General features: G+C 39.8%; 1 protein-coding gene across 1 annotated transcript; it reads left to right on the top strand.

Annotated features, from left to right (window-relative positions):
* Positions 1-233: 233 nt before the first annotated feature.
* LOC112576595 (WW domain-containing oxidoreductase-like) lies at positions 234-6,310 on the top strand. The gene is made up of 8 exons (XM_025259174.1): positions 234-411; positions 1,215-1,279; positions 1,833-1,890; positions 2,107-2,285; positions 2,567-2,762; positions 3,122-3,308; positions 4,671-4,928; positions 5,333-6,310. Exons 1-8 carry the CDS (start codon positions 320-322, stop codon positions 5,519-5,521), a joined length of 1,224 nt encoding a protein of 407 aa, XP_025114959.1. The 5' UTR covers positions 234-319; the 3' UTR covers positions 5,522-6,310.
* The last annotated feature ends 6,220 nt before the right edge of the window (positions 6,311-12,530 follow it).

Below are 12,530 nucleotides of genomic sequence, written 5' to 3' on the forward strand. Positions count from 1 at the left end.
TGGAAATATATTTCTTCGTTCAAGTGTTTCACTCTGGGAAAAAAGTTGCCCTTTTTCCCTTTCCCATGACCTCCTTGCATGATACGGTTTCCTCTAGATAACGTTGAAACTAAAAAAATTAACACTTACATTCTTACATGTGGTAAAATATATTTGAATTTGCATGTACGTCTGTAAATCCCTGCGGACATGCAGATGTACAGTGAATCACATGCGAAGGCGAGGGTTCTATTTTTATTACAAGGGGATTTTCTCGGAAGTAGCGAATGACGCCTGCGCTGTGTTACCATACACAGCATCCGGTAAAAAGTCCATTAATATGCTGAGCGGATTGGAAACGGATAGCGAAGATGAATTACCTCCCAGCTGGGAAGAGCGGGTTAATCTTGACGGCAAAGTATATTATGCAAAGTTAGTTACCCTTTTACTATCATAATACCTTATCCACAATGTCTTGGGACAAAAATGCAGTCGTCTTGCTACACCTCCCGTGTTTGCATTTTTCTTTTTTACGAACTGCTATCATAGTTGGAAAAAACTACTGTACATTAGTAGCAGACATAATATGCTAGTAGAGTCATTTAAATGAATTAGCTTTTGGAATTAAAGCTTAAATTTTAGACGACGAAGTATCTTTTGTGTCACTCGTCAGCTAAACTATTGCTGATTCAAAAATCTATTGAATCCTTTAAAAGTTCACTGAAAACACGCGTACACCTCTTCCGTAAACATTATTCCTAACAACCTTTCCCATAATATTATGTGCTAGTCCTTTTTCACACCCTTCGTTTTGCAATATCATGTTAATCTCAGTTCTTGTTCTTATTATTCTTTGTGTTTTCTGTATTTGATTTTTTAGTATGGTTTTGTTGATCCTTTTATAGTTCATAGTTTATAGTTCATTTGTTTTCCTGTCCCTCGTATGCTGTCCACGTTTCGTTCTGTTCTTAATAAACTTCTACCTTCTCCATAGTAGGGAGACGCTCTTTCTTGTCTCACTACTCAGCATACTCTTTAGGAGTGTGAGTATGCACTTTACAAATTTTGCATTTATTATTATTATTAAATGATTTACTTAGCATCAAGTTTTACTGCTTTATTGAAAATTATAAAAGAAAAAAAATTTGTTAACTGAAACATGTGAGCAATGCTTTTGTTGTTGTTGTTATTTTTACACTCAGTTATGTTAATATTTTATGCTAATTTTTCACCAGTCATGAAACAAAGTGTACGCAGTGGAAACACCCAGTAACTGGCAAGAGAAAAGCAGTCAGTGGAGGTATGGCAGTGGCAAGGGATGGAGAGTAGGACTATGTGACATGCAAGATAACAACTGGAAAAGCAAACATGTTTTTATGATGCCTATCATCATCATTTGTGAATGTTTGGCGAAGACCATTTAAAACTTGTGTTAAGTTCAAGATTGGCAGAAAATACTTGATAACTTACCTTTCAGTCTCCTTTTTTCCAGTAAGCATTTAATCTGTCTCTTAGCTATAATAGCTGATCAGTTATCTTTCTTTTTGTATGTTGTGGGGGGAGGGGGGAATACTGGCATCAATTGAGGTATGATACATATAGTGCTTAGAAATGTGCAGAGACAGTGGTTAGTTATATCACAAACTTGTATTACAAGTCCACGGTTATATTAAAAGTAGTTGGAGCTGATCTCAATAATTACAGCTCACAGCTACCTCTTGTAGTTAGTATTGTTTTGAAAATTCAAAAACTACAATTTTCAAAAGTATTTCACTATATTTTTCTTGGTAAATGTGCACAAAATTGCATTTAAATCTGAAGTGCAGAACTGTGTCATGGAAATCATGTTTCAGAGCTACCCTTTGGCTGGGAACGCTGCATGGGGGAAGATGGAACAGTGTTTTTTGTAGAGTAAGAATTTTCTCAATGCATTTGCTAAATGTATGGGTTTATTAATTAAACATGGTACAGAAGATGTAAAGTTTATATTAAAATGTATATGAACCTTTATATGTACTCCCAGTGAGTAGATGTTTTACTGATGTAATTTTTTTTTTAAAGATATACATTGTCATATTTTAAATACATTTTTCATGGTTTAGGAATTTATAAATATTTTGTTTACAGTCACATAAATCAGAAGACAACATACACAGATCCAAGACTAGCATTTGCAGAAGACATGAAAACCTCTGCATTAGATTTTCACCAAAAGTTTGATGCAGGCAGTACAGCACTTCAGGTGTTGCATGGCCGGGACCTTACTGGACGCTACGTTATTGTTACCGGAGCTAACAGTGGCATAGGTCAGTAAATGCTTCACCTATATGACTTGCATGCAAATGAAGGTGAACATTGGTTCAGGATTTACCCTCAGGTTCTTCACAGTTGTCTCCCTTTACTCATATTGGCATTTTCAAGTAAGGTCGCTGAAAAAAGGCTTCAGCTAGACAGGCTTGCATTTTATTTTACCCAGAGTAAAAAAAGATTCTCAAGATGGTCTGCTGGATGGTGTGCATGGATTTGATGCACTGGATTTTTGGGGTAGCATAGTGCTACAGGACTTTCTCTTCTTTTGCTTTGGTAGGATATGAGACTGCACGCTCAATTGCTTTGCATGGAGCCACTGTGGTCATGGCATGTCGTAACCTTCAGTCTGCACATGCATGCCAAGCAGCTATATTGAAGGAACAATCCAAAGCCAAAGTGGAGGTTATTCACCTTGACCTTGCCAGGCTGAAAAGTGTGCGAGAGTTTGCTGAAGCCTACAAAAGAACAGGCTGGTCAGCTACTTTTTGTTAGGTTTTTGTGTTTGTTTTGCCAAATATTTGCTCAAATAACCGACCTTTTTCATTTTATTTCATTGAAAATGAGGTCAGACATGATAAAGCATTGGTCTTTAATTCTAACGCTTTAAAGTGCAAATAATGGTGACTTTTTTGGTCATTAGTTTGATTCAGTGGGATAGAAATTTATACATTTAATCAAAGTAAGCTACTTTCCCTTAAAAGGGAAACTAAGAAACTGTTTAAATGTTTTACTTCATTTAGATTAGTATATACTTACATAAAAATTACAAAAAAAAAACCCACATGCACTTGCAGTTAAACAACATTCATGTGTTATAGTATTGATTGCACAGGCCTTTGCACATCCTGATCTTGAATGCTGCTGTCTTTGGCATTCCATGGGAGATGACTGAAGATGGTTTGGAAATGACCTTTCAAGTAAACCACCTGGCACACTTCTACCTTGTACATCTACTTCAGGAACAGCTCATTAGTTCAGCACCTGCTCGAATTGTTGTTGTTTCCAGTGAATCACATAGGTGAGTGGAATAAAAGCCATCTAACATCGTTAGCAACAACTGTTCTTGGCTATTAAGTTTTACTTAATGTTTAAGCTACTGAGTATAAAAATCGGGTTATAACTGTCTTTGCTTTTCTTCCAATTTTCAGATGAAAAATGATTTTTTACCTTTCTGGCACTTTTCCTTTTTCGCTGCCTTAAACTTATCATTTAAATGGTTTTCGTGTGGTATTTGGCTTTATTATTGCTTATTTAAATGAATAGTTGAACTGAAAGTACACTTTCATCTTTGCTTTGCATTTTAAGTTTCACAAATTTCGTTGAACTCATCAGCTTTGCTGTTCCTTAAGACAATCCCTTCTTGGTGAACGTTGAATAGATCAATTTTGGATTGCTTCGTAAACAAATTTGTAAATAACCAAAACTTACAATTTTCACTTATATATTATCTCTGGAAAAATTAATTTTCAGAGAAAATATTTATTCTTTATTCAAGTCCTTCATCAATTTTGTATGCAGTTTCACATTAAAGAAGCCAAGTGGAAGGGACTAAAAAACAAAATTGCTATCGCAAAGTAGGATTGCACACGTATTGATCTTGTTGTCAGACCACATGCATAAAGTTAAGTATCAATAAACCTTTATGGGACTGTCCACAATAAGTAAAAGCACACCAGAAAGTTGCAAATAATCTCCAAATGCTTTGCATTCTCTGAAATATCCCTAAACTTTGGCTTGCCACAAAAGGAAGTGGGTAGTCTTGTAAAATAATTAAAATCTCAATGGAAATAGGTTTTTAAAATGATTAAAGAATGTGAACAGGGAAAATAGCAAAGTTAGTCTATGCTTACTTCTCTTTGTATTTAGCAGATGATTTGGAGGATTTATATCTCTTCTACATGAAGCCATGACAGAGCTACTCTACTGCCTAGGCATGCTTCCATAATGTCTATAAGCAGAGGGACTATGGCGAGTTAAAAAGGGCAGCATTGCTGTTGCTTTGTGAAAATAAATTGAGAATCCAGAATATTTAAAGAGAGTGTCTATCAATGACAGAAATATGATTACCTCCCTTCGGAAAGAAATCTTGTCAGTTGTAAGCCTCTTTTCATTCCTCCTAGCTTTCCAGCAGATACTCCAAATTACAATGGGTTAAATATGGGAAAAAGTATACCCACACATACAAACAAAAAGCACACATGATTGGTGTAACAAATTGTAGTTGTGTGCAGATATTTGATGGCTCTTAATAGAAGTGTTTGGCATTATTGTTTAATAACTTTTAGAAGGATATTATGCCATGGTGAACTGTCGCATAGATTCATGAAACTAGTTTTTATGTGATGACCATGATGATGATTTGTAGTTTGTTTTCCCCAGATTTTCAGGACTGGACTAAAGAGACAGTCTCACTAGACACTCTTTCCCCTCCTGCTCATAAGTACAGTGACCTCCGAGCATACAATGACTCCAAGCTGTGCAATGTTCTTTTTGCTTGGAGTCTTGATGATAAGCTTCGTGGTCAAGGAGTGCGATCATTTTCTCTTCACCCTGGTAACATGATGAGCACATCTTTATCACGACATTGGTGGCTGTACAGACTGCTTTTTGCTCTTGTTCGGCCATTTACCAAGTCCATGGTATGTATTGTTTCTTGTTTACTTTCTTTGTCGAGACAAGAACTGCATCTTCAGTTTAAAACTTGATTTCTTTTAAACTTGCAAAAATAGAGCTGATCTATTTCAGCTCAAGTCAATGTCTGTCTTTAACAACTTCTTTTTTTTTCTTTTTGGTAGAAAGTATTCTTGACCAAAAGCTTGTAGACTTAACATTCATTTATTGTTTTATCTTTTATATTGTAAACTTGCAGAGACGACATGGTTCTTTACGGTCTTGTGCCTATGACTTTAAGAAAATGTCTTGCAAAGACAATCTTGTAAACATCAAGTGTTCATAAACAGTCTGGTGTTAAAAGGGTTGTCTTTGATTTGTACAAGACTTTCAGACGGCCTTGGCTTAGTTTTGGGGTTAATTGTTTTTTCAGCAACAAGGTGCAGCAACAACAGTGTACTGTGCCGTGTCTCAAGCCTTAGATGGTGTTGGGGGGCTGTACTTTAACAACTGCTGTTGCTGTGAACCCTCTGCCAGTTCCTTAGATGCAGAACTGGCCAGCGCATTGTGGAAGTTTTCCAACAAATTATTACAAGAGAAAATTAATGATGATGAATGGTGACACCAGCAAAGAACATTACAACTAAAAATTGCTAAAGTATACATGTGCGCATGTGTGTGCTTGCACACACAAGCATATATGAACATGTATAAGGGGATCAAAAGGATAATAAACATTGTGAGTCTTTCTGCCATTTTAAAAACTTTCTTTTTCCTTATCAGTGTTGATAGGAGTTTTAAAATCTGATAATAAATGGTTTCATTGTTGATAGGAGTTTTAAAATCTGATAATAAATGGTTTCATTGACAATTTGAAATTAATCACAATTTTGCAGATACAGATTTACTGCTACCATAATGATGATGGGGTTATGACAGTCTGATTTAAGTGATTTCGTTGCAATCATCAATGCCAACTCATTTCTTAAATATATACACAGAAATTTAAAGTATTGGAATTTCATTACCATTTGACGGAGATCCAAACTACTTGTATCTTTACTCCTAACTGTGTGTTAAATGTCTGTATGAGTATGTATGCCTGCCCTTGTGAGCAAAGAAAAATTTCTGTCCTGGGTCATATTAATCTTGTTGCTGGCCTGTAAATCTTTGGGGTAGTAAAAGCTGAGATAATTCAAGCCATGTCTCATAATGATTAATCTGCAAGAAATTTAGATTTGCCAGTTGATCCTGATTGAAAATTTATTTATGATTGTAAAAAATACTGGAATGTACTAAAACCTGTTAAAATAAAGAAAACAAATAAAAAGTATATTTTGATAGTGTGTTTCCTGCTTTAAAGTAGGCTCATTGTGTGATAAATTATGTTACATTAAAAGAACTGATTCTTTGTATTTGTCTACAGTAGTGTATGATTGAAATGTATGAGCGTATAAAAACAATCATACAAAATCATTTAAACATTGCAAAAACTACATATTTTTACAATAAAGTCAGGCCATTCGTGAGCCTCATGTTATTTCTATCTTCACCCTCAGACTGCAGTTGACTACATATTCTCATTCACATATCTAAACCATTTTCTTTCTGAAGAAAACCATAAATATTATATCCCAGTGGCATAGGAACTAAGCAAGGGTCAGGGGGCCAGTGTCCCCTCAAAAAAAGACACTGAGGAGGCAAGAATGGGGATGTCATTCACTGTCAGCATGGAGTTCGCCCCCAAAGCTAAACATTTTCTTATGCCACTACATCCATGTCAATGCTAGTATACAGTTTGAGAGTGTGTCCTTGCGCACACTTGTGTGCATGTATGCTTTTTACAAGTCTCCCGTTTGAAAATTAATATATGGCTCATAAGAACTGAAGACTTAAGGACTTCCACCATAAAAAAAACAGTACACCTTTAAACCTTTAAAAAAAAACAGAACACCTTTTAAAAAAAATGCTCTGCTGATAAGACACTATGTACAATCAGTGCCAATGGTCTTATAAATCACTGAAATAATCATATAGCAATACGTGATCATATATTTCCGGCAATTCAAAACATTCCCCACCAAAGTGTTATATCTGTTGTGAATTTTTTCTATACGTAGCTGTTCTATCAATTCATGACTGAATTATGTTTAATAAAAAATCATTTTATCAGAAATATTGACACAATGAGGTGGACTAGGTTGCAATCATAGGTGTGCGAGTGGCCTGGCCTATTTACAGTTATTTCCAGGTATAGCAAATCTGCGAACTGAAGGCATTTCAGCTGGTGGACAGTTTTTTTTTTTTGCTTGATGTTTCCCCTTTCCTCCTATCAAAAAGTTTTTATTAACGCTCTCTCTGTCCCTGTTCGTTTCCTATCCATCTAATCCTTCCTTTATTTCAGTCTTCATCGTTTACCTGGCCTGTGTTGATATCTGCTGAAAAGAAATGAGACTTACAGAGGAAAATGCAGCATTCAGTGTTATGCAGAACGGGTGGAGGTTACGGTTACATTCAAAGACGGAAGCAAGAACTAAAGTTGATTAATAAATTTATGATAACGTAATGAGTAGAGCAGATAATGATGTGAGGTTCACCCACTTACGAAAAAAAAAATCATGGATGAGGAAATAAAGCATGTATTGGCTATTTCCGCAGGGATCGAACACATACGTGTACAGACCGACTCACGCAGTGACGTGCACAGATACAAGCAGACCGAGTCGTACAGTCAACCCAACTAACTAGCTCCGCCCCTCAGGATAAAAGCTTGGCGAGCTCGCGACCTGTTTCGACCTCGGCACGTGATTTCCCATGAAATATTAACAGCCAGCTTGCCAGTCGCGGCTCACGTGTTAGCTTACTCGTGTTCCAGACAGCAGCTGCTTGAGACAGCGCCGATTCATTTCTGCCTTTCTCTCTCTCTCGCCAGATCCAGACGCAGGACCGTAGGACGTATTGTGTTACCCACATTCTGAATAGGCGGTGGTGTCGCTAGCGCCTCGGTTGTCCATGTTGTCCAACACGGGACTGTGGCGGTGGCGACAGGGCAAGACGACGGTTTCTCTTCTCGCAAGGTATTTGTAGCTGGAGGGAGGACGATGTCTCCGACGGGGGAGACGTGGAGGTTCGGTCTCCAGGAACCGGTTGTAACAAATTCTAACCGTTGCGTCAAAGCGTTTTGCTGGCAGCAGTTGTGCGGCGAGTTGGTGTAGGCGTCAGCCATCTGTTTGTCTACAGACACACGCATGCACAATAGCAGAAATGCGCCCACGCACACACAGACCTACATTCAGATGTCGTCGTTAAGTGGTCAGTTTTGTAAGTCAAACGTTCTTGGAGTTCACGCATGCAGGAGCTGCGAGGTGAACAGGGAAAAGTAAAATAAAATAATGGCCCAGGTGGCCTGTTCCAGTTAAAAACTGCAAGAAGTCGGTAGTCAAGCGTTCAACTTGAGACATCCTCCGCCTCCCCACCCCTATAGTCTTTGCATTCATGCTTGGCTCCACCATTCTGCGTAGAACATCGACACTAGGCATATTATAATTATAAAATATATCCTCCCCCTCACCTCGCCCGCGAGATTCCCAAGGGACGACACTAGGTTGTGACGTCAGAGTGCCTGCGGTCCAACCTATGTTCTGTGACGTCACAACCTCGTACCGCACGCCTGGGAAGAAACTCGCCAGGGTGGCTGGAGTAGGAAACGCTGTATTAGACTTGTTGCGAGGAGCGTAATAAAATTAAGTTATGCAAAATTCTCTTTGAAAGTTTAGTTTTGTTGCGGGTATCAACCGGAAAAGCATTTCAGAGCTGCCGGAAGTCAGCGTTTGGGGGTGTAGAAGTGACTGGAGGTACACGGTGTATTCAGTGCAGACTGACTCGTGAGATAAGTTATGACAGATTAAACTTCCTCTTTATTTTTCATTAATTATTATTTCCATTATATTAGAAGTGCTCCGTTTGAGAAGAAACAACTAACGAAGTTGATATAAACAACTCTGTCCGTCGCAAATAAACCATGTTTTTATTCAACGTTTGCATATATTTTTAACGCGAAACGCTTCGAGCTTGCGTTGGAACACTATGTTGGAAGTAAAAATGTGTGTTGTTATATGTGTAAAGGAAAGTCTAAAAGCTTAAAAAAGAAAACCAGCCACCAAGCACACTTTGTTCAGGACCGCGGTAACAAAAGGTCGTATAAACGTGTTGTTGGCGGTGCACTGATGAAAAGATGAACCATTGGCAGTGGGCGTTGAACCTGTGGAAGCAGTGAACGTTTTTGAGCACACACCCCAAAGCCTGCCAGTGGGCATGTTGTCCAGATAGCGACACACACACACTGTGTCTGCCACAATTATCAGGCTGAGCTTCTGATCACATGACCTCGTTACCCTCCCCCCTCCCACTCCCAACCCGAAATGTAAGGACGACCTCGCCATGACACAGTGGATAACAAAGGCGGGGGAGTAGTAATGATGGAGTGTAGGAGCAATCAAAGTGCGGGCGAGGGTCGAGTTAAGTAATAAAATAATACGCACTCTCTCAAAGAAAGGTGAGGCTCAAAAGAGATTTTGCAGGGCTGGGAAGGTGCGATACGAAATCCAAAGTCAAAGACAGGTATCGAAACTAAAAGAGGAGAGGCTTGTCAAGTTACAATAATTATAATAACGAGAATTTATACAGCGCTTTTCCAAAGATTTGCTCAGAGCACTTTACATAAATAATAATATATAGACTAAATCATCAACAACTAATGCTCATCGTCTGCAACACACACAAAGTAAATTACAGACACATGTGCACGCTCGTGGTCAGGACAGGGTCTCAGGGAAGTCGTCGTTCTGAAAAGGTGGTAAAAGAATCATAATGTCGAAGGCTGATGGGTAATCAGTTCCGAGTTGATGGGGGTTGGTTGTATGACCTCTGAGCTCTGACCATATATACGGAATACGTCTTTGTCTTAGCTAGGATCGAGGGGGAGGGGGAGTTTAGGGGCTGGTGACTGGGAGCTCAATATTAGACTTGATTCCTTTATGTAGGGTTATAGGTCAAGTTTTCTTCCCACTGATTCGAGACTTGTGGCAGGTGGCTCTGTGGTATCGCGATTTTGAAGATAACGGAGGAAAAAGTAGTGACAACAGACTTGTTACTGACATCGCCAGTCTCGTAGGCCTCCCCCACCCCACCTCTTTCATTGGGTGGTGATGGTGGGGGCAGGGGAGGATGAACTCTGTTCAAGCCAGAGATCGGTAGTATTTTCAGTCACTCATAGTCAGGGCTTCTGCTAAGCTAAATTCGGTCCCGGACCCCTTCTTCTCAACTTTTCAATCACTCGCGTACGCAATTTTGCCTAAGCAGAAGCCCTGTCATAGTGTCATGTGTATAGGTGGACTGCTGTCTGTCTGCCGAGACCAACCCTTAGCCACTTGCGAAGTTCTCCGCTGTTAGTCTCGGCGAGCCTAAACAAAGAATGTGACTAAACCGGAAGCTTTGTCGTCTAATGCCTCGTTTTAGCAGTTAACCAGCAGTCCAGTAATACAAGTTTCGTGATTTTACACCACCTGTGTTCTGTTCTCTGGCTAATGGCATAAAGGAATTACATGTACAGACAGGGGAAAGTGTATATACTTATTATTTTAGTATCGACATCTTGGACTAAAAGTGAGCATGCCGGCCTATTCAAGGTGTTTTCGTGCATCGTGCGAACTGTTCCTGTATAGGTCTCGACAGGTGTCGACAGACTGTGATTCACGCAAGATTCCAAACTGCGTTGTTTGTGTCCGTGATTCTACTTCGTTTTTTGTTTTTATGGGGTTTTGTGATATTGCAAGCAGTCCTGGCTTCGAAGTAGCGGAATCACAACAAGCGAAGCAGCCGTGAACCTTCACCCCGACTACCGCAAGGTAGGCAAACACCAGCATTCTTCGACTGCATGATGGGTAAACAAGATGAAGGAGCAGTTAAAGACAATACGACACCAAAGTGACAGATTCTTGTCTGCTTAGTGAGAATAAACACAGACATCGAAACCAAAAGGAAAAGACGCTTGTCATATTACGAAAAAAAGGTTACGAGATCGGTGACCGTGGGGATAGACGAGAAAAAAGAAATCAGAAAATATTCAGTTCTGTAGAAGGTACATAGCTATCACCGACTGCTTAAAGCTAACAAGGTCTAAGAGGAAACACTCCAGAAATGTAAATAATAATATTGATCTGACTAAAAGAGACGTTGAATCTTTAAAACTACATAGTAGGAAACACCATGAATTTTCTCGTAGAGACAATGTGCGCATTTACGGCATACCCACCTGCTCAGGAACACTTGTGTTCCTCTAGTGGTAGAGACATTGAATAATGTAGAAGGACCTAAGAAGTGGACAATCGATGATTCAGAAAGTGCACACAGAACGGGCCCAAGAAACACCGAGAGTTAGTAGACCAGCGACAGTGAAACGGAGAGACAAAGCGGACTTGTTCACAGACCTGGTCTACAGAGACAAGTTACAGTAGACGGGTATTTCAGGGGCTAATGATCTGACACGAACACCAAACCAGTATTCGGAGACAGCAGCTAGAAAAGAGGGGAAGGTGAAGTACTTCAAAAGAAGAAAACTGAGCATGGGTCCTCTAATAGCTGACTCCAAACTACTCCGGAAGTGCCGGCAACATTTGGTGGACATCATGTCCCTACAAATGAGCGTCATTCCCAGCATCAGCAATAGCTAAGCAGTCACGACCACAGCATTTGCAAGCATATACTTTTGCATCCTTACCTTTGCAGCAGACAGACAACAGTGACTACAGCCATCCCTTGCACCCTCCTCTCCACGTTTATCGTCGCAGCAACAGCTGCAGCAGTGAGCATCGGTGACAGCAGCACTTCATCTACATCTACATCCTTGCCTCTGTCTCCACAGTGACACCATGGGCCAGACACCTGCCACCGCACTTCTGCCTGCAGTCCCATCCTCGCCTCTTCACTTGCAGCAGCAACCAAGCAACTGTTATGACAGTCATCTTTCTACATCTCCTCCCACGTCGTCTACTGCCCCAGACTTGCACCAGACAACCATTGATGTGCAACCCTCTTCGGGATTAGCCGTCGGGACTTACCAAAATCAACATTAAACCAAATTACTATGCTGTCAGAAACTGGACAACAAAGCTCTCGACAGCTTTGTAGGCAGACAAGCCCCCCACCGATTAAGAAGAGTCCGGGGAGGGGAGGGGAACCAATCCAGGAAAATCCCAACGCAACACACGCCGCTAGGGATTCGCACCCAACCCAACTTTCTTGTTTACAATGTTGAAAACTTGTACACAAAGCTTTATGAGTCAAAATTTAGGCAATTTCTAAAGAAATTCCACATAATGTACCTAACTAAAGCGCCCATAGACTTTTGACTTTTCAGAAAAATGTCCAAATTATTCTCAGTCCCAGCAACGAGACATCACCACCCACCATGACAGAAACTCGGGTGTTTTACTTTTAGCAAATAAGACTTAATCTAAATGTATAAACGAGATCGACATTAAATGTTCTAATACTTCTTTCTCTCTCTCTCTCTGATTGACAACAGGTAATCTCTGCTGAAGGAACCTCTGTATTCCAGCGTGTAGGACTGA

Source organism: Pomacea canaliculata, linkage group LG12, assembly GCF_003073045.1.
Source record: "Pomacea canaliculata isolate SZHN2017 linkage group LG12, ASM307304v1, whole genome shotgun sequence".
In the NCBI taxonomy this organism is placed as follows: domain Eukaryota; kingdom Metazoa; phylum Mollusca; class Gastropoda; order Architaenioglossa; family Ampullariidae; genus Pomacea; species Pomacea canaliculata.